This window comes from Notechis scutatus, chromosome 4 (genome assembly GCF_049901735.1).
Source record: "Notechis scutatus isolate UNSWTSFEM ecotype Mainland chromosome 4, rNotScu1.2, whole genome shotgun sequence".
Taxonomy (NCBI): domain Eukaryota; kingdom Metazoa; phylum Chordata; class Lepidosauria; order Squamata; family Elapidae; genus Notechis; species Notechis scutatus.
Window position 1 is genome coordinate 128,306,918 of NC_142012.1, and position 22,956 is coordinate 128,329,873.

Below are 22,956 nucleotides of genomic sequence, written 5' to 3' on the forward strand. Positions count from 1 at the left end.
ACTTGCAACCATTCATTTAGTGACCAGTCAAAGCAGCAGAGAAAAATGTGACTTACAATCAGTCTTTGCACTTATGATTGTAACAGCATCCATACAATCACATCAACAAAATTTGGGTGGTTGGCAACCAGTCTATATTTACAATAGTTGCAGCATCCTGGGGTCATGTGATAGCCATTTGCAACCAGCCCAACCAGCTTTCAACAAGCAAAGTGGGGAAGTCAGATAGGAGAAGCCAGATTCACTTAACGACCATGTGATTCACTTAACAATGGCAATGGTTCTCTTAACAACCATGTCAAAAGAAGTTCTAACAACCACCTTGCTTAGCAATGAAAATTCTGGTCTCAATTGTGGTCACAAGTCAAGGACTGTCTGTACTGTCCTAATTATACCCTCTTACAACATTCCCAACTTGATATCCTCCAGATGCATTGTATTAATTTAAGTAATTGCTTATTAATCCTAGAATTCCAGCTTTTTTGAGTATCTAAATTTCTCATTTGAAATCAGCAAGGTTTAAGTGGAGAATTCATCAATAGGAGCTGATCCAGATGCCATGATAAGCAATACAAATGCAAAAAATAGTTTAGTGTTCTTGGCGTATAACATTTTTATCAGGAACAAACTGCCATTACCTCCTTTCACCTTAGTTTGCTCTGAAATGTATTTCTCAAGTTTGCTCCTCAAAGGAATCTCCACCCCATATTTCCCGTGTGTTCCATCATCCACCAGAATGAAGTGTGAATGATTGCTATCCAGGCAAGAAAGACTTCCTTGAGTTTCCTCATCCAAAATATATTCTGCAGGGAAGCTACCCTAAAAATAAACAGGTTGAAAAAAAAACACACACAAAATTATATATTTATTGATCAGATTTATATCCCATCATCCAGCAGTAAAAAGTGGAGTATATACCATTCCCACCTCTTACTTTTCCCCACAACTACCCTGTTTTTCTTTACTGAGAATGAGTGGCTAATCTAAAGTTAGCCAGAAAATATCAATAACTTATGTGGCATCTAGGTTTTCCTGGTGCCAACCTAACACTTCACTTGCTACACCAACTGTTTCTCTTATCTGGGGCTCTATATTTGCTTGAGTTAGAATTTCCATACACAAATTTTCATTCAAATAATTCTGAAAAGCAAAACCTCGTTCCTTATTTATTTATATAAGCTCATTACACAAACTCTGTGCAGCTCGTATAGAATAAAATCTGAGATAGTATATTTTTAAAGTATAACTCTAACTCAAAATCATAAATATAATCAAATATTTAAAATTTAATGAATGCAAGGGTATTAAAAGTTGACCTGAAACTGTAATTATTTAATCTCCAAAGATTTGTTGAAATGATAGTTAGTATTGAAGGGAATATTTAAATTTCTGGAGGCTGAATGTTTCAAAAGGAGAAGATCAATACTGAGAAGACCTACTTCTGGGCTCTTGTTCCTGTCATCTCCTGAAAAAGGGATCTATAGCATTGCTTCTTGGGATGAAAAAACAGAAGAGCAATTCCATTTGGAAGAGACAATTCCTAGATAACTCCTTGTAGATTTTATAGATGATCACCAGCTATTTAAATTATATTAGAAATGTACTGGTAAACAATATAACACTTGCAGCATTGGTGTCATACCGTTGAGGTGGCTCATACCTACTAGCATGTTGGCTGGTACACTTTGCACCTATCGCAAATTCCAAGAAAACATCAAAAGCAGCCCTAAGTACACAACTTGTAGTAACTCTGTCCTGATTATCAGGAGTTACTGCCACCAAACTTTCTTACCTCAAAAGGTCCCAAACTGACATATTGGTAAAGGTACCCCTGGATAACAATTGCTACGGAAGGAGATGAGAGTTCAGGAGAACCCAGAAGTTGTTTACCTGCTCCCTCAAGGGAAATGTAATACCACCTGAGTGATAGTATTGCATGAATAGCAACTCTATTGGAGCAAGCAAAAACTCAAACACTTTTTCCTTACCATTACTAATAGGATCTAACCCAGGGTTGAATGAAACCATAGTGTCCCCCACATTGCAGATGATCCCAGAAGGAGACCATGGTAAAAGGTTATCAAATAGAATTGAGAGATAAAGTAAGACCAGAAGGGCAATTTCTGATTTTTATATCCTTATTTGAAGTCATCCACAAGACTAACCAAAGCAGTTTCCATTTTTTGGTGACTGGGCTGAACCTTGACTGAAGGAAATCAATCCAATCATCTTTATCTAGGATCCTGTAGGGGATAACAGAAGCTGGGGCATAGTGAAAAGGGGGAATCAGACTAGAATTCCTATGTAGCCATAAGAGAACTAAGTCCCTTGAGTGCCATTGACCCTAATGTAACTCCGAGCAAGGGCTGACTGTTAGTTGAGAGGACTCTTGTACATAGGCTTTTAGCAATAAATCAATTTAATTGAACCTTTATGGTCCTTCATACCTTACAGATCCTTTGTATCTCTTGTCCAACCACCTTCTACAACAGCTTCTTTAACATACAGAAATTGTCTAATACTGCTGGATTAAGAGATACCCTCATTTGGCAAGGGAACATCGCCTCCATTAAAAGTGAACATAATTCCTTCCATAAAAGTTCATATCATCTCTAGCCATATGAAGAAATTAGGTGATACATAGATCCAGCCTTCAGATTATCAAATTCACAATAAATGAAATGCTAAGAATCGCACTGGTATTTTTTCCAGTTTGTTTCATACTCTTTCTTTTTGCTTTCTGGAATAGGATGCATTATATCAAGACTAAGAATAAAAATGCCATCCAGCTCTATGAGGTTCTGTTCCTACATGCGATAGGACACAGTGAGTAGACTATTACTGTGCTAACTGAGCTACATCCAGGTAGATAATGTTATTCATGGGTATCAAAGATATAGAAACCCAGAGCCTAGCATGGTTTGCATTCCACCATTGTCTTGCTTCGCATCCTTAATAGTATAGAGAAGTACAAAGTTGTATAAGAGATGTTGATTTTTGCTATACTGAATTCATTCTATCTCATCTCAATCTACTTCCCACATCTTTTTTTCCAAACTAAATCCATATAGAGTTGTACTATGAATACATTTCTTCTAATAGCATGGTCTGAAAATCCTTTTGGCTCACCGTGCGGCAGATGAGACTGTTACGGTTGTGTACTGTCCCCCAAGATGCAATGCCAATAGCAACAATATCGCCTTTGTAGGTACTGCTCATAATAAAATCCTGTAGTGCTTCCCCTACATGCTTCATCACACCAGTGTGAGAACCACCTGTGATGATCCAAGCACCTGTAGAACAAAGATCCCAAGTGTAAAAATAGACAAGATGCTTTATTTCTCTATTTTTTTTCCCTCTGGGCCATGAAGAAATATTTTATTTATTTTTTAAGCAGAATATGTGCCTAACTTGTTTTAGGCTAGGTCAGCAATTTTTTACCTTCTTCTGTGTATTAAAAAAAAATAACTCTAGACTTAACTCACAATTTGCACTTTTATTAATTATTGTATTTTGTGTGCTTTTAATTATGGTAGATTGTTTTGGGACCCCATCTGGGCTGAAAGCTAAAATAGTTTAGATAAAGAAATAAAACTTCAACATACCCTATTAGTTTTGGTCAATGATTGCTTTACCTGCTGTTTGTACCACTTTGGCAAGCCCCTGACGGAATATATTCTTCAGTCTCATCTTCATACCGAAATTTTTAGCTCCTCCTGTCACTGATATTAAGAGGTTGGGTATATCAAGCCCCCAGTACTCTGTAATCAACTGGTAAAGTGTTTTTGGAGAAGTGCTGGAAGAGACTCGCACATACTACAAAACAGAAATCAAACATAGCAGGAATATATGATCATTCCACATAGTGATCACTACACAACCATGCCCAGAACCATCTAAGACCCAAGCTGAGCTATGTGGGATTTTTTTATATTCAAAGTGACTTGAGTCTTGTGAATCAATGCAATATTCCAAAATATAGTGTATAAGTAATAGTGATGCAATAGGAAACAATAGAGGGAATCTTCTGGGAACTTTCTAGAGAAATCTATTCTATGCTTGCCAGGTCTCCTCATCAGAGGCAACTCTTTACTTTCTACTTTCCCATTTCTCTGAGCATGTCTAAATGAGGATAAGACATTTCACTCTAATAGGGTGACAGAGAGTTTATAGAACATGCTATTTAAAGATACAATCAAGGAGATTCTAGTTGGGATATGCAGTGCTTTACTGTAGATTTAAGGGAAAACAGTGAATTGGAACAAGCATTGGTGTGGACATAATATGTTTTAGTAACTCTAACAGGGTGTCCAACCTTGGCAACTTTATGACTTGTGGACTTCAATTCCCAGAATTCTCCAGCCAGCATAAGCATGGCTGGCCGGGGAATTCTGGGAGTTGAAGTCTATAGCTCTTAAAGTTGCCAAGGTTGGGCACCCTTGCTTTAAAACAAAAGCATCCTTTCCTAAGATTGCACTGCAACTGCATGAGTTTGGAACAAAATGTGTCTGCTTTAAGGTATTGCCAAGAGGTATTATGTGAATACTATGAATCTGAAGCACTACATACATAGCCATAAGTTCTAGGTAATAAATCCAGAAATGATACAAGATATCTGTGGTTGGGCCTTATCACTTCAGAAAAGGTTATAAGTACATAAAGTTCAGTAGTATATAAAATTTCAGAAAACCCACTACAAGTAGTCTTCGACTTACAACCGTTCTTTTAGTGACCATTCAAAGCTACAACAGCACTGAAAAAAGTGACTTATGACTGTTTTTCACACTTACAACCATTGCAATATCCCCATGGTCACGTGATCAAAATTCAGACGCTTAACAACTGAGTCATATTCATGACGGTTGCAGGGGTCCCGGGGGTCATGTGATCACCTTTTGAGACCTTTTGACAAGCAAAGTCAATTGGGAAGCCAGATTCACTTAACAACCCTGTTACTGCAGTGAGTCACTTAACAACTGTGCAGGAAAGGTCATAAAATGGGGCAAAACTCACTTAACAAATGTCTCGCTTAGCAACAGAAATGTTGGGCTCAATTGTGGTCTTTGGCCAAGGAGTACCTGTATATCTTCCTTGAGGGGACACTTTCAATCCCAAGTTAACTCACCTTCCCAACCTTTTGCCCCAAGCCTGTAAAACTAATGTCCCCAAAGGCATCTGTTGGCATTTCCTGGACGTGTCTTCTGGGGTCCCATTCCTTCCCTTGGAACATGACAGGTTTTATGGCTTCCTCTAAGTGCTCTTCCCTGAGATAGCCACATTCACATGCCACTTTCCTGAACAAAAGCACAAGTAACTTAAAATTAAATATTGAAAATGCTGTAGTGACATAAACCACATAAAATTTTCAAGTGTAATCAGCACAAAATAGATTGTTCAAATTGGATATGAACAATCATTTTGAAATGTCCAATGTGCTTATAACAATTTTAATTAGCAAGAATAAAGATAGTAAGTGGCAAGCCAATTGGGAATTCTGCAAAATGCAGTTCAATACATCAGATGATGGAAGATTAACTACTGGAGTTCTCTAAATTCCCAGTCATTACAAAAGTAAACATCAGTACTACTCAATATGCCTATGCTAGGTTTATTTACTTGCATTTCAAGTGTTATTTGAATATTTTGGGCATATCAGTTTTATTTATTTATACACATTAGAGCAGAGGTCTCCAAACTTGGCAACTTTAAGACATATTGCAATGCTGGCTGAGGAATTCTGGGAGTTGAAGTCCACAAGTCTTAAAGTTGCCAAGTTTGGGAACCCCTGCATTAGAGCCTCCTTTCTCACTTTTAAAAATAATGCCAGATGATTTTTCTAAAATATTCCAGTGTTCCTTAGCCTTTTAATCATTTCTATTTGACTGAAAATAGTTTAGCATAATCCTTCATCATGTTTCTCTCTGAAACAAAATTCATTAACATAATTCCTTTATAAAAAGAAGCAACAAACATCAGAAATATCAAAAGCTGCCTCCAATTATGTGTTTTGTAGTGATTTTCCACTTGCTGAAATGTTATTGGAGTTGTCTGCAGTATCACAGCTTTTCTAAGCTAAAATGTTCTAACATTCCAGCCTTTACTGAGTCTAAACCTCCCTGATTAATTCTGGTTGTCCTCTTTTGAAGTCCTCCTAGTGATAAAGTTAATCAGAGTAGTTTTCTTACCCAGAATCTGACAACTGTGAACTTTCAATAAAATAAACACATTCTTTTTTCTGAATGTTTTCAGGGATCCATAAGCGGAGATTTTCCTATGGAGAGAACAGGGAGCAAAAGATTAGTTCTTACTTAAAAAGCATAAAATCGTCTCCTTCCCAGAGCAAATTCATATTCTATGCATAAAACACTAGGGTTTTTGTACTGCTTTTTGAGCAAAAACAATTCCAGTATTACATGTAGTCCATTATTCTTTAAAAGAGTAATGATTATCACATCTAAGGAGAGCAACAAGCATACAAAAGTATAAACTTTATATAGCTAACTACAATATAATTTTACACTCTAGTGGCAACAATGAATTTGAATATCCCTCCTATTTTCTTTTTCTTTCCCATCCTTTTCGGGTCTAAATTTGTAATTTCCACCCCATAGTAGGTCAGCCCCCAAACAAACCATCATCTAGCTCTTCCTTTTTCTTGAACTTGCCTTTTCATTTATGCTGGGAGAGAAGTGAGCCCTGCGCCTGCTTCTATTGGAAGGGCTGTTGCTTCTTCTGAAGTTGGAAACCATGGTGATATCATAGCAGCTCTCAGGATCAAGAGGATAGCCTTCATCATGGTGGATCTTATTCAGCTCCGTTGGTATTCGCAGACCAGGCCCAGCCATGGGTGCATTTGTTAGATCAATCATCAAAGTTGTTCAAGTACATTTGGAAGATAAATTCTTGAAACTACCACCTCAGACTTCATGGACTGCAAATGCTGTATTCTGCATATATTTCATAAAACACCAAAAAGACATATGTTTCTTTTTTCTTTTTAAGTCCCAATTGAAGCCTCTCACAAAGACCTCATCTTTTAACTTAAGAATTTGGGATATATTTGTCATATTTTTGTGTGTTCAGAGAATACTGTTTTTTAATGTTCTGTCAGGTCAACCTTGACCCCTAGTGATTATATGGATAAATCTCTGCAGTTTTCTTAGCAATATTTATGGAAGTAGTTTGTCAGCACTTTCTTGGTACTGGACACATACGTGGCTTCTTTGCCCAAGGTGAATTACCACTTACAGTCTCCTGGTTTCTAATTCTTAACCATTAGATCAAACTGACTCTGCTATAGAAACTACAATAGCAATAGCAATAGCACTTAGACTTATATACTGCTTCACAGTGTTTTATATAGTCATCATATTTTCCCCAACAATCTGGTTCTCATTTTACCAACCTTGGAAGGATGGAAGGCTGAGTCAACCTTGAGCCTGGTGAGATTTAAACTGCCAAATTGCAGGCAGCCAGCAGTCAGTAGAAATAGCCTGCAAACCACTGCATCATGACAGTTCTATATAACAACTAATACCTTTTGTATTTAGGTTGAATGGGTAGTCAGTGACTGTAAGACCAGAGAGAATAGCAGTGTCATAAAGGTACAATAATTACTAGCTTCAAAGTCATCATGTGTGTTCTAGAAATAGATCATTAATTTGTGGAAGAAAAAGAAAAAAAAACAAGTTAAATTGAAGCTACATATTCATTAGCACACTAATAAACGACCCAAGGATGGTACATTTTATATGACCTCATTTTATTCTGCAGGATATTCTTATTTAGCTGACCAATATCTGTGAATAAACTGCCAAATTACATCAAAATGCCATGGGGTGTCATTGTTATGTTCTGATTAGGAAAGCCTGTTAACTTGAAAAGTTATTTCCAATATTCAGAGAACATAAATACTGTATGTGTGAAAACCACTTTGATCTACAGGAATAAATATCTGCTTAAGACAATAAAAGAAAAGAGTTAATTGAACACATATTTCTCAATACCTTTTTTGGACAGAATGTATTTGGCACCCTCATTTATCAGAAAACTAAACATCATATCAGATCTTTATTACAGTCATAGATTAGCATAAACTAAGCATAATTTTAGGCTCTTCAAGTTTCATTAAGTATTATGTTTTTTTTTTTCATTATGTTCTCCCACTACTTAAATTCATTCAATACAATCAGAAGGAGATTTGACATTTGGATATTTAAATGATTGGCATATGCAATATGCCAATTGTGCCTAGCCTCTTTGTGAAAGCTTCTTTTTAAAGCTTACATTAGATAGGGCTGTCATTAGTTCCTTGATATGGAAAAAACAGGTAGCTATCCAAAGCTAGTTTGCATAATGGCAATAGACTTAGAAAAGTAATTCATACACTGTAACCCATGAAGAAAATAGAAAAACAAGTTTACTTCCAATGACATGTGCAGTAAATCACAATGATGGCCAAAAGGAAGCAGGTGCTTCTAACAGCACACATAAGTGATGTCATTACATAAAACCCATTATTCCTGATATATTTACATTCCAAAAATCTTGTGCAAGTACTGATGTCATGGTATCTGTGTGATAACATCATCCCTCTTTTTGCAGATGTCCATGCTTGTTTCAAATACAGAAGTAGTTCATATGTAAATACCTCTTTCTTCAGCGTTGATCAACTAAACCCCTTTTAGCCATTTGTATATCATGGATTCAACAGACATGGATTTCACAGAAGATAAAAATACTTTCAATACAATTTTCAAAAAAAACTTAACAGTTGGTGCTAAAACGCTATTTCAAGTAGTTACTAAATATAATATTTCACTTAAAAATATATATTCCACCAAGAAATACATTCTCTCCCACAGGGAATGACTTTACAACCACATTACTTAGCAATAGAAATTCCAGTCCCAGTTACCATCATTGTACTGTTTCATGCTGCACTATGTTTTATGCTATATTTTAACTTCTTTCCAAACTGCTGCCCATCTCAGTCAATGACTCTAGGCAGTTTACAATTTAATCCTTATAGTCTTACTCCATTAACCTCACAGTCAACCATGAAGGTTAGCCATGTGCTAGAAAGTACAGTAGTCAGGATTCCCAGGTGGGAAGGCCTGCTTTTCAGTGGGCGAAGAGGTAGTGGAACTCAGTCAGCCGAAAGAGGGTTAAAACAGCTCCTCCTCACTTTTCTCAGAGTATATCTGTAGTTATGCTATTAGTTGCTTTAATCTGGCAAGATTCTGTCTGTAGGTGAAGAACAATAAAAGAAATTGCTCTAAAGTAGCTACGTGTTTCTTCTTAGTTCTTTTATGTGTTTATGACCAACTGTCCAATGATTTATTTTCATTTGGTTCTCTCACAGTATTTATGCTAATCTATAATCATACATTCCAAGTAGTCAAGTATTTTATAAAAAGTATTCCTGCAATCATGGCTGAGACATTGCCGTTTTTCCAGGGATATCTACAGGGGTGGGTTTCTACCGGTTCTGTCCACCTCTGTAGAACCGGTAGCTCTGAACAGCAGTAGACATAGAACTGGTTGTATGTCTGCTGATGTTTTTGCCCCCCACCCCTGGCCACCCGGGCTCTTACCTGATCTTTATTTCCTGATTTTTCAACTTCAGCTGCCGAACGAGGCACAGATGCAGTTAAAAAAGTAGGAAAAGAGGGCTGTTTCAAAGGCTGAGTCTCTGCACACAGCATTCTGATGACGATTTACAGGCGCTCTTCTCACAGCGTGCAGGGAAGCTTGTAAATCCCAGGTAGTTAACCCTGTTCTATCCCACCCCTAGATATCTAGTTAAATTAATAACTTAAACAATTGCTATAGCAATAATAACAATAGCTATGAAACTGGACTTCAGAACATAGAGTTGGCCTTGTTTATGCTGAATCTTTTAAGATGCCATAACATGGAACAATATTATCAAAAGAAGCCAAATGGTAGAAGATAATATATTTAACTATTTGTGCATTGCTGTGCTTTGAACATGGATTATGTTGTACGGTAATCCAGAAAAAGTTATGTGTGCCATTTTTGTTATGTGTGTCAACGAAGCAAAAAGTGAACACTGTCCATTCTATGTTCCAGTAATTAGAAAAAAATGTTAATTTGCCTTGCTTTCTTTAAAAATATTTAAGTAATTAATTTAATCATAAATTTTGCTATTCGCTTTGGTGATTCTTCTCTATATCATCAAATCATTCGCTTCAACAAAACATTCCCTTAAGGATTAAGTTTCATTCAGGCTATAATTTAAAATATTCAAATTATAATATAAAAAAGAAAACACAGCATTAAGTAATGTCCGGGGACTAATCTGTACCTTTCAAATACACAATTTTGTGTACTCAAGTAGTTTAAGATATACCATTAGCTAAAATGACATAAAATGAAATTACCTAAAGTTATCTGATTAACTGGATGCTTGAAATATGTTAATACATGTTAGTACATCAGACTTTCTAACTAATCTATTAAAGCCCATAGATAACAATGGTTCACCAAGGTTACAGACAAGATTATTTCCTTCATTTGTTTAGATGCTAGGAATGAGGCCTTCTGCAACCCAAACAAACAAACATGTTCTGGTACCAAGTTATAGACCTATTATAAAATCTTGTAATTATTCCAGAATGGCTTCATAAAAACTTAGTTCAGCGTCTCAGAAGCCAATCTGAATATTTCTTTTTTTTAATCCTGGATACATCACAAATGAGCTCCTTGTGATCACAATGCAAATTCTCTTTAGACACAAGCTGCAAAACCATGCACATTTAGGAACACATTATACTGAATGCAGAACACGTCCACACATTTATGCACAACTTAAAAGGAGAAAATAAAGAGCACTATTGATTTCATACAAATCCATGGCCAATAACTCGATGCATGTGCTCATAGACCCACTTGCATATGCAATGTACTCAGCAAGCTTTGCTTAAAATGTGACAAGGATTTCTTCTGACCTTGCAATGCAGAATTATCTCAACATAGAAAGAACACTTACTAAGCAATTTTGCACAGCCGAATCAGCAATGGGTCAGAGTTATACTAGGCTGGCTGAGACATACATTCCCAGCTTTTGATGCTTCAGGGCACTATCTTAGAATATGGAACAGAAAACAACCCAGATGGCTGTATATACTTGTCCAACAGCATCCTTCCAATCCCAATTTTACTCACATATTCCTTGCCAGTCAGCTGTGAAGGAGACACTTTTGTTCCATGCTGTAAACTCATTACCTTATTGCTGAATAATGCCAGGAGTCTACAGGAGCTTTTCTGAAGGGACTGCAGTTCAGAGGAGGAGGAGGAGGAGGCAGCAATCCAGGGGGCTGCACTTTGCCAGCAAATCACACTGCAGAAGCTGCTCCTAGTCATTCACAGAAGCCTGTGATGGATAGGCCAAGTGAATTGAGTTTCCTAGGCTAAATAGCAAATAACTCTTGTTTGCCTTGATTTATAGAGAAAGCAGATTATCTTTTGTTCTTTGATTGAACATTACAAAAAAAGGTGGCTAAATTCAAATTGCTTTAAGTTGTTCAAATGTAGCTTCTTTCAGAAGGAATAAAATAAGATGATGCCTTAAATATTTAAAAAGATGCTCAGGAAAAGATTTGCATATAATATGTTCTGGGATAACATTTTTATCTCATATTTAGAATGCATTCTCAAAGTTTTCTCCCTTTTCAACCAATATTAAATTGGTATTTAATAAACTGCATTCCATTGGTATTTAATACATTGCAAAAATAGACTAATAATGTACATAGGATGACTGTTTAGCTTCTTCTGTATAAAAAGGACAAACCAGTTTGGAAAATATTCAGGGAATGACTCAGGATAAAAAGCAGAAAGACAGATTGCTCCTTTAAGACTAACCTCGTAGCATTCTCAGCTACCCCTCCCCCCATCCACTAGAGTTGACATAGATTGTAGTATTTGTCAGATTGTTTGATCTTGTTATCTTAAATCTGTTTGCCTAAACAAATATTATAACTGTGTCATAAATAAACAGGGGTGGGATCCAACAGGGTTAACTACCGGTTCGGTATTTATGAGCATGCTGCGCGCGCATGTAAATCTTCGTCAGCTTGCTACCTGGACAGCTGAGCAGTGCTGCGTGCAGGGAAGCAGCGTTTGAAAAAGCACTTTTTTCCTGCTTTTTCAACTGCAGCTGTGCCTCGCACAGCAGCTGAGGTTGAAAAAGCAGGAAATAAAGGTCAGGTAAGACCCCGGGCAGGCGGGTGGGCCAAAACAGCAGCAGACATATATTCGGTTCTATGTCTGCTGCTCTTCAGAGCTACCGGTTCTACAGAGATGGACAGAACCAATAGAATCCCACCCCTGATAAATAAGTAAAAAAAGAATATAGGATGTAGCTCCCCTCCCCTACAGTATTTACACTATTTAATTGAAAATAAATATATATGGTCTTTTAATTTTTTAAATATTTATTATTCATTAATATTTTTAAAAGGGAGGGATAAGAGTGAGCAAGTTCTTTTAGGATCCAGAAGTTGACATTACAACATTATGCCAAGAAACATCTATATGAATAAGTATAATAGTATACACATTTTAACAAAGTAATCTTTAAACAAATCAGTGACAAAATAGAATAAGAATAGAATGGAAAATATTATTGCATTATTATCTTCTTTTCCTTCATGGTACTGTATTACTTTGGCAATCTGCATCTTGTGCAAAATGTAGAAGACATAATTACATGACTATTCTTGCTTTTGTGAAAAAAATGGAAATATAGATTATATCATGTGAATATATACAGATATTCAGAGGAGCCACAGCTATGTATAGGAAAAAATGCCAGCATTACCCATAAATATTAAATATATTAAAGAGACACAATTATGCATGCATCCTATACATACATACTACAGGCAGTATGTGTGTGTCACTTTTCCACTTAGAGTTTATAATTTTTCTGATAACTGAATGTTCTGGATATCCAAACTTTCAGGATATTCACTGAAACCTTAACCCTTTACGAGCTCTAGTTTTGCTGTATTACAAAGCACTACTTCTAGTTGGCTATGTAATACAGTCTTATACAAACTAAGCCTGGTTTGCTGATCTAAATCTGGATTAGTTCTTCTACCTGCTAACATCACAAATACACAAGCATTTTGTGGTGGCGCAGTCGTTAGAATGCAGTTCTGCAGGCTAACTCACTGCTCATTCCGGGAGTTCGCTTCTTACCAACTCAAGGTTGATTCAGCCTTCCACGCTTTTGAAGTTAGTAAAACGAGGACCCAGATTGTTGAGAGCAATATGCTGACTTAGAGAGGGCTGTAAAGCACTGTGAAGTGGTATATAAGTCTAAGTGCTATTGCTATTTTCTAGCAATGGAGGACCCTGTTATTTCCAATCCATATACTATCTGAATTCTATAAAACCTTGCCACAAAGGTTAACATATTAAGGTCAGGATGTAATTTGACAGTCCACTTAATCAGCTGAAACTGTTTGGAAGACTTTACCTAAAAATTGCACACCTATATTGAATATTATCCACTGATAAAAACCAATCTTTAATTTAACCTTAAAACTTCGAATGTGCACATAATCCACAGAATGAAGCATGAACTAAAAACTGTAAACAGGATTGAGTGCAACCTATCATTTTCTTTTTCTTTTTCTTTTTTGAACAAATTTTATTAATTTTTAAAGACATACAAAACATGAAACATAAGAACATAAAACCTCTTTTCTGAAAGTTATTTGTAGATTTTAACAAAACAAATAAAACATTTTATACACCATTGGCACATCTCGTTATAAACACATACATATCTTTTCAAGTTTCTCATTATTTTTCCCTTTACTTTTATTCAATTATATTTCTTTTCTATATTTATCTATTTTATACGTTTTTATTCACTATACCTATTTTTCCTTCTGACTTGCTTTATTCTCTTCTATCTTTTATTCTCAATTGTCCTCTTCTAACATTCCTCCAAGGTTTTATTAGCTCAATCAAACATAAACACACAAAAACACAAAACATAAAAATATAAAAAACATATTTTCTGAAAGTTGCTTAGTCCCGGGTTACAACTCTTCGTACAGACACAAATTCAAATTCATATTCATTTTGTATACCATTCCATATCTTATTACCATTTTCAATTTTCTATATAGCTTCTCATCTCTTTTAAATTTTTTTAGTTTTATTTTATTTATCTCATCTCAATTCAAATCATAATATTTATTATTCTTTGTCTGTTCTGTTTTATCCATTTATCTTTCTTCTTTAAACAAAACTTCTCCTGTACACTAATTGGAGTATGACGCCTTTGTCTCTTTCCCCTACATTTATAATACTTAATATAAAATACATAACTTACATTGGGATTCTGTTTGGTACATTCTAAAATTATACAATATTATCAATGCCAATACAAATCTATTCATTAATATTAATATTCATTTATATCTTAGACACTTAACACATTACTTTTCAATTAAATATCATACTTTTATGGGAACACCAATTTTCCATAGTTATTTCCCCCCCACATCACATATTTTAAATCATTATTTCATTAGAATGTTCCCCCTTCTCCTACTTCAAATCTCTCATTTCACAAAAAATTTCACTGGGATAACACCATCTAATCATTAATATTAATATTCTTAAACATTTTACCCATTTCAATTAAATATCATGCCTTTATGGGAACACTCATGCTTTCCATAGTTATTCCCCCCACATCACATATTTTATATCATTGTTTCGTTAAAATGTTCCCCCTTCTCCTACTACAATTCTCCCATTTATTTACTAAACATTTTATCAGATTTTAAATTACTTATTGTTTCCAATTTTCTAAGATTATTTCTAAGTACAAATATAAAAATACAATCTTATGTACCTTTCCAGAATCCCTTTTTCAATAAAGTTTACCCATTATCTCTAAAAGACTTTTGTTTCTTTGCATCTTGCTCCCCACCATTGAGGCTTCTCGTTCTCCCTTGCTTATTCTTCTCCTTGCCCTCTTTACCCCCGTGTCTCTCCACCTCCCTTTTGTTCTGCTTTCCTCCTTTCTGATGTTTTCTAACATAGTATCCACTTTTCACCTTATTCTTCTCTTTTTTGGTTGTTTTTCCAAATCTTAAAGTCCCCTTTTCCTTTTTCTCTTTCTCCTTTTCTTCCCCAACTAAAGTCACTTGTTCATCAAAAATGGCTTCTTCTTTATCCCAGTCATCCTGTTGCACAGTCAGCTTTTCATAAGTACAAACCGCCATTTCTAAAAATTGAAAAAGAGTGCCAAGAGAATCCTTCCCTTCTTGCTCTTCCTTTTTATATTTTTGGTATTCAAGTTTCAATCCATCCACAAGTGATGCCATTATAGAGAGAAAAGGTTTTTCCAAACAACCACCCAAGTGCTTTTAATCAAAGATAGTTCAAAAGCTCCAAAATCACCAAGCAATCCAAATAAGCTGTTTCTTTTAAGTACTTTCTCCTTCTTCACTTTCTCTTTCTGGGGTTAATGTTTAGTCACAAAGTTTCATTTAAAATATATCTTTTAGAAGTCTTATTGATGTTTAATAACTCTTTAAAATTCTAGGCAATCTTCTCCTTATTTTCAAATTTTGCTCCAATTTTTTTTCCCCTCTCCTTTCCCACTCACAGCAAAAAGGTTTCCGGTTTGCAAGGCTTCGGCAGCGGCAGGGATTCGCGATACCGTGCGATCCCTGCTGTGCTCGCTGCCAAGGTTCCCCCGATCCGCTTGGATTTGGGGGATATAGCTGCCCGTAGAGGCAGCTGAAGACAGGGGATCCGGATAGGGGTTTGGGGTGTCGCAGACCCCTCCCCAGCCGGCAAAACCCCTTTTCCCAAGGCGGAGGAGCGGCGGTCAGTAATGGCCACCACAAAGAAACCTGCAGCCGGACAAGATTGTGCAGGAGGAAGAAAGTCGGAAGAGCTGTGAAAGTGGTTTTTGACCAGGATAAAGTAAGAGAAAGTACCCTGGAATTTGAAAGCTGCCAAAGATAAATTGTTTCCAGAGAGAGTTACAAGTGGCGAATGGAATTCTAAAAGGGAAAGTTTTTTTCTTTTCTTTCTTTTCACTCTCCTTCCTAACATGACAGCGGATGGAACTATAAGAAAAATTGGAAAACCTGCATTGGAGGTAATTAAATGCTGAAGGGATAAGGATTTCTGAACATTTTTTTTTAAAAAAAACTATCATTTTCTATTATTCCCACAAGTACCTTTTGTCCAACTGAGAGTCTGGCATGTTGATTTTCGATTTAAAGAACAGAAAGAAAGCTTTTCACCACCTGATGGTGACAGAAACCAAATCACCTTGCATTCTCAGTAAGGCTGCAAGATACTTGGTAGAATATTCAGGGTGCTCTTGCACACTTTTGTCTATTGCTTTTAAGTAGTCCAATTTTTCCTTCATATTTTGATCTCATGGAACAATTGAGGAACAATTTTCCAAATAAATTTTTTTTTACTGAGTGCACAAAGTAGTCCACCTTTGAAAAACAAGAATCGGTTGGGAGGCTTCCGGTGGCAGGACAGGGACGTGCAGAGGTGGAGAAGACTGCTGTGGTTTTCTATTACCTTCTCTAGCGTCTGGAGCGATCCCCAGGGGATACACAAACCCCGGAGAGGTTCGTGTCAGTATAGGAGAATCTCGAAGTTACAGGGTGGGGGTAGGCAACCCCTGGTAACGAAGAGAAGAGCTCCTGAGCCCAGCGTGGAAGAGCTAGCTGCCAGTTTATGGCGGCTCCAAAGTCCGGTCTGCCACTGAGGTGACTAAGCAAGATAGTGACAGCCTGCAAGATCGGAGCAGGAAAAGGTGTTGAAAGAGCTTAATACAATATTGAAGATCGAAGATTGAAGAATGACAGTGGGGTGAGAGATTTATCTTCCTGGTTGTGAGTAGCACTTTGTGGAAGCAGGAGAGAAAAGCGGCCAGAAAAGCAGCTTGAAAAGCGGAAGTGTGACAATCACGAGCAGAAAGGCTCGTTAGAACAAAAGTGTGGATTACAGCTTTGAAAGGAAACTCCTGGGGAGAGAGGAAGAACATCAGAAACCAGGAGATCGGAGACTTGAATTTGTGAGTGATTTGGCATTTGGGATTAACTTTTGACAATATTTGAGAGGAAGGAGGTGACAGAGGGGGAAAAATTGCGGCACTGAAAGTGACTTATTAATTCTCTGAATTGAGTTCAATAGGATTATTGGCTTTATTTAATACAGCTGGGAGGACAGATTGTTAAGTGACCAAGAAGAGATGACTATTGGATTTTGGAGGGAATAATAGGTGAAGGAGATTTGCACATTGAACTCAAAACCGGGAAGGGGAAAGAAGGAAGAGGAAGAAGGAAGAAGAGACCAACAGAAGGCTGGGAAGGATTGACTTCTTATTGCGATTAATCAGCACATTATACCATTCGCTCCCGGAGTGCTGGGAAGAAACTCAAAACTTAAACCTTTAGCTTGAAGACTGACTATAAAGTTTATTTTATATTTTTCTCTTATCACATTTCTTTATTTGTAGGAATTTCTATTTGGTAATACTTTAATATTACCATTTGGGCACTATTTTTACAATTTGAACCTCTAGCCCTTGCTTATTGACTGCCTCAAATCAAGGTAAACTTTTCCCTCTTCTCTTCCCCATTGTTCCAGTCTTTCTCCTTCCTATCTTAACCCCTTAAAAGCCTGATAAATTTACCTACTCAAAAGGAGGGGGAAAAAAAAGGTATATTGTCCTTATAGATTTCAGTGACAATTGATTTGATTGTCTTAAATAGTAACAACAAAGAGTGAAAAATAGTGTTGATTTAGATTATTTAGAATACTTAAGATTAATTCTTAAAGAAGTAACTGGGTTGGATTTGATGTATTATTGATGATTAATATTGATATTCAGTATATAAATTAATTATAAAGATTATTATATTATTAGATAACATTTTATAATATAGGTGTACAGACTGCCTATCTATATATTTGATTGAAGTATTAGAATAGAATTTTTATTTTAGGGTTAAACACTGAATGGTGATCTGGGACAATATATCCAATATAGTGCAACAACAAAAACAAATATTAAGAGAGATGACCTCCACGACAACTATGGCTTTGAAATCGGGAAAGAAGACCACCCCGACCCTAACAACTACTTTAACTTCTGCTTCACCAACAATCCAAAAAACCATTGAAGAATCTCTAATAGGGGAAAAACAGTCCAATGTCTCTAACGTTAATATACAAGCTACCCTACTATCCTTGCAAGAAGCAATATCCAAGATGCAAGAAATAATGATTAAGAATCACATAGAAATCAGAGCGGATATTAGCGAATTAAAAGATGAGATGGGAAAGCTTAAAGTGGAAATGAAAGCAGATTTACTTAAGGTGGAGGATAAGATAGGGTCCTTGCAACAGGCTATGGAGAAAACGAAGTTAAGATAAGAGAAATAGAGAGTAGGACAGAACGGATGGAGACAAACTTTGAAAGGATAGAGGAGGAATTTAGAAATGTAACTAGAGAAACCGAAGACTCCCTCGTCCACCTCGAAATGGATAAAGCAGCGGCATATTTAAGGTTTCAAAATGTGGTAGAAGCGAAAAATGAAGAACTAGAACAATTAATGGCAGAACTATTGGCTGAATGGTTAGGGAAAGAAAAAGATGATCTAATCAAAGAATTTGACGAGGTGTATAGGGTCAGCACAAGTTATGCTAGACGCCATAACTGCCCAAGAGAAATTCATATTCGTTTCACAAGGAGGTGTGTGAGAGACCTAATTCTTAAAAGGTCCAGAGAAGAAACAATAACATATAGAGGTAAAGAGATTACGATCCTAAAACAAATCCCAAGGAAAGTGAGGGTCATAAGACAGGATTATAAATTCTTGGCCAATTATTTAAATAAAAAGAAATTCCTTTTAAATGGTTAATCCCAGAAGGGATGTTAATAACTTGGAAAGAGAGAAAAATCAAAATAGATTCTATAGAACAGGCCCAAGACTTTCATGATCAGCTAATAGGCACGGATAACCAATACACCAAGGAGGAAACTAAAAGGAAACCACAGGATGATCGTAATCGCCATAGAAACCAAAAAGAAGGACTTCCTCAAAATTTAGGGAACGACAAACCACAACCAGGGAGAGAAGAACCAATCTCACAACAACAGCAAGAAGAAAACCGAATCATCACTAGACAAAAAACTAAACAGACCTAGATAAATGGAGATAGGAAAGAAACTCCTCTCCATTAATATAAATGGTTTAAATTCAACATCTAAAAGGAAAAGGATATTAACTAAATTAATTAGACAAAACGCAGACATAATATGCCTACAAGAAAACACACATTAGGAAAAAGGATGAAAGATATTTAATTTGCCCGAAACTTGGAAAACTTTTACAGCACCAGCAGACAAACATAAAAAGAAAGGAATTGCAATATTTGTGAAAGATGATGTAAAAGCAGAACTAATCTGGTCGGATCCGGAAGGAAGAACTCTGGTTATACAAATTTGGATTAATCATATCACATTTTTATTGGTAGCAATCTACGCGCCAAATGAAGAACAAGGGAAATTTTTTAAAGATCTTCATCAGAGAATAATAGGTTTCGAAAAAGGAATATCTGCATGATAGGCGACTTCAACTCCATTGCTGATCATCAAAAAGACCATAGTAATGTGAATAAGAACAAGAAAGGGAAAAGAGAATTTTCTATGCCCTGTAAGGACATGATGAAAGAATTAAACTTAATAGACTTATGGAGAAAACTAAACCCAGAAGAGAAACAGTTCACATATTATTCAAATCCACACAAAATCTGGACCAGAATAGATATGGCCTGGATGGATGGGGAATTGGCCAATGAAATAAAAGAAATTAAAATCCTACCAAATGAATGGGCCGACCACAACCCAATACAACTAATTTGGAGAGATAGGAGAAAAACAAAGAAAAGATGGACACTAAATACTCAGTTAATAAACGAAGAAGAGTACATTAAGAAGCTGAAAGAGGAATTAAATTATTTTCTAAAAGAAAATAATAATGAAGCAACCACTAAACAAAATATTTGGGATACAATGAAGGCAATTATAAGAGGAACAACAATCTCCTATAATGCCATGAGAAATAAAAGAATACATGCCCAACAAAATAAATTCCAACAACAAATTAAAGAATTAGAAATACAACTTCAAAAATCCCCTAAAAATTAGAGAACACAAAATCAGTTAATAACAATTAAACATAAATTGAACTTACTTGAACAAGATAAAATAGAAATTAACTTGAAAAGGTCCAAACAAAATTATTTTGAGCATGCAAATAAACCAGGAAGATGGCTATCCCATAAACTTAAAAAAGTGAAAGAAAAGAGATTGATACACCAACTAATGGATGAGAAAGATGTCTTACAACATGAGATAGAGAAGAAAAAAGATATCATTTACAACTATTTTCAAAGATTATATAAAAAGGAGGAAGTTAATGAAGATAAAATAAGAACTTATTTAGAGGAGACGAATGACAAGGTAATTGAAGAGGAATGGATAGAGTTATTGAATAAAAATGAAAAACAAGAATCTTGGCTTCCGGTTTGAGCTTCTTTGACGACAGACCGAAACCGCAACTCTGCGCAGTTTCGATCCGTGCTCACCGCTGGAGCGCCCCGAGCCAGCTGGTTTCGGGGCTAAGCCACCCCGTAGAGGTGGTGAAGAGGGGGGGCACTGCCTGCAGGGTTGAGGAGAGCCGCATCTGGAGCAGGGTTTGATATAGCGCTCCCTATTTTTACTATTTGTTGCCTGTTTGACACGAATGCAGTAATCCACTTATGAAGAGATCTGGAAATGCCATAAGAGTTTAGTTTTAACAGTAGTTTGTCATGTACCACTAAATCAAAGGCTTTGCAGAAGTCTATGTAAATTGCGTCTATTGCTTTACCCTGGTTGAGTAGAGTAGTCCATATGTTTTTGCAGTATAGGAGTTGTAGGTTGCAGGACAATTTTTTCCTGAAACCAAATTGTTTTTTGGAGAGTAGGTTGTTTGACTCTAAGTGGAAGGTGATGAATTGGTTAATGATTGATTCCATGACTTTGCATGTGACACAACATAGTGAGATTGGTCTGTAGTTTTCAACCAGGCTGGGGTCACCTTTTTTGAAGATAGGGATGACTGTAGCTAAGGACCATAGGTTTGGTAAGGAGCTGGTTCTGAATGATATATCATATATAATGCTTAGGGATTCTGCTATGGCAGAGGAAAGCTTTTTTAAGAAGTATGTACATAATCCATCGGGGCCAATAGATAGGGATGGTTTTAGATTACATAATACCTTTTCTACATTTTTTTGTATAAAGTCAATATGTAGTAGATCATTGTAGTAGATCATTAGTTGTGGTACGACTAGGAAATGTGGGGCATGAGCCATTGCTGTTAACAAAGACTGAGCTGAAGAATGTGTTGAAGAGGTTGGCCTTAATAGCTTTGTTGCTGCAGTCTTTCCCATTTGGTCGCTTTAGAGTTTGGTGTTTACAAAATTGTAGAAGGCACGAGTAGATTTTGTATATAGGATGTTTTCCTCCTGTTTGCAGTAATAATTTGTACATTCTGCCTTTATCTGTTGGCATAAAGTGTTGTATCGATTTTAAAAGTTTGCTACATAGCTAGTTTTGTTTTTATGCCATAGTGAACTGCATTGGCTTTTTTGGCAGTTGCAGCTGCAGGACAGTCCTGGCTCATTCTTAAGCGGTTGTTCACTAGGACCCTTTCACACAGTTACTATAGTTAAGCCAATTCATTTTCTTATCTACTGCTGTTGCAAGCACAACCAGCTCCTGGCTCCTTTTGATTTTCTTGGGAGGTTTTATTGCCTTTCACTTTTAAACTTTCACTGCTTATCTCTGATTGACAAAACATGCTGCCTTCAAATGAAAAGGAATTTGGGTAAAGATCCAGCAGTTAGTGAAGATCAATCTTGAGCTGTACAGCACATCTTGTTTCTTATTTTAATTCTAAAATCACCATTCTATCAGCCTCTATCCATAACTTCAAAGCCTATGGCCAAGCTATTCATGCTTTACTGCCTAGCTTTCCTCACTCTCTATCCAGATCTTTCACCTTCTATTTTTCTTTCTTGACCTCCCTGAGAGCAGCAGCTGTATGTAGCCAACCTTCAGAGCCTGGGCCTGGGTGTGACAGTGATGGGGTGCTCTCGGGGCCAGTGTCTCTAGTATGTGTGGAAGCAAGGGTAAAGACATGCAGCAGAGGGAGAAACCCCTTCCCTATTCCCCTCTTTCAAAGTTAGAAACATGAAAGAGGAAAGAGGTTGGGTTGTATGGCTTAGGAAAGCAAAAGAGAACAATTTATCAATTTCTGTCACTCCAATGGTTTTTTTCATACCTAACACTGCCTCCAAACAATCAAAAGGATGTCTCTATTCTTAGATATTACCAGGTGGAGCATATGTAAATCAAACTGACTATATTATTGATAAAAGGACGTGGAGCTCAATTATAGCATCAAAGACATGGCCAGGTGCTGATTGTGAAACAGATCAGTAACTGCTGATCTTCAAGCCCCAAGTTAAGCTAAGAATAAGAAAGCCATAAGTTTTCACAATATGATTCTGAACACATGCTCAAGGAGAACATAAAGACTCACTTTGAAATTCTGAACTCATTGATAGAGAATCAAAGGAATTAGGGAAGGAACTTAAAGAATGAGTTAAGGATGAATATAAAAAGACTGCATAAAATGAAAAAAAGAGAAGAAAACTAGATGTCAGAACAAATCATGAAAATTGCCAAGAGAAGTCAAAGCCAAGAAAGACAAAAATCTTAGAAAGGATCTTAACAAAGAGTTTAAGAGAGCTAACAGAAGAGACAAGAACCAGTATTACAACATCACCTGTATAAAAACATTGAAAATA

The 22,956-nt window shown here is 36.3% G+C and overlaps 1 protein-coding gene across 2 annotated transcripts in view; it reads right to left on the minus strand.

The window, feature by feature from the left end:
- TRPM2 (transient receptor potential cation channel subfamily M member 2) overlaps nucleotides 1-11,311 on the minus strand; it is a 44,663-nt gene extending 33,352 nt beyond the window's left edge. Inside the window, exons 1-7 of one of the 2 annotated variants that reach the window (XM_026667740.2) lie at nucleotides 11,251-11,311; nucleotides 6,666-6,947; nucleotides 6,186-6,271; nucleotides 5,126-5,294; nucleotides 3,636-3,816; nucleotides 3,130-3,293; nucleotides 639-819 (exon numbers count right to left, since the gene is read on the minus strand). In XM_026667740.2, coding sequence (XP_026523525.2) covers nucleotides 639-819; nucleotides 3,130-3,293; nucleotides 3,636-3,816; nucleotides 5,126-5,294; nucleotides 6,186-6,271; nucleotides 6,666-6,869 — 985 coding nt within the window. In that variant the 5' untranslated portion in view covers nucleotides 6,870-6,947; nucleotides 11,251-11,311. Of the gene's footprint in view, nucleotides 1-638; nucleotides 820-3,129; nucleotides 3,294-3,635; nucleotides 3,817-5,125; nucleotides 5,295-6,185; nucleotides 6,272-6,665; nucleotides 6,948-11,250 lie in introns of those variants that run through there. The other variant, XM_087964892.1, reaches the window with a different exon arrangement.
- Between the last annotated feature and the right edge of the window lie 11,645 nt (nucleotides 11,312-22,956).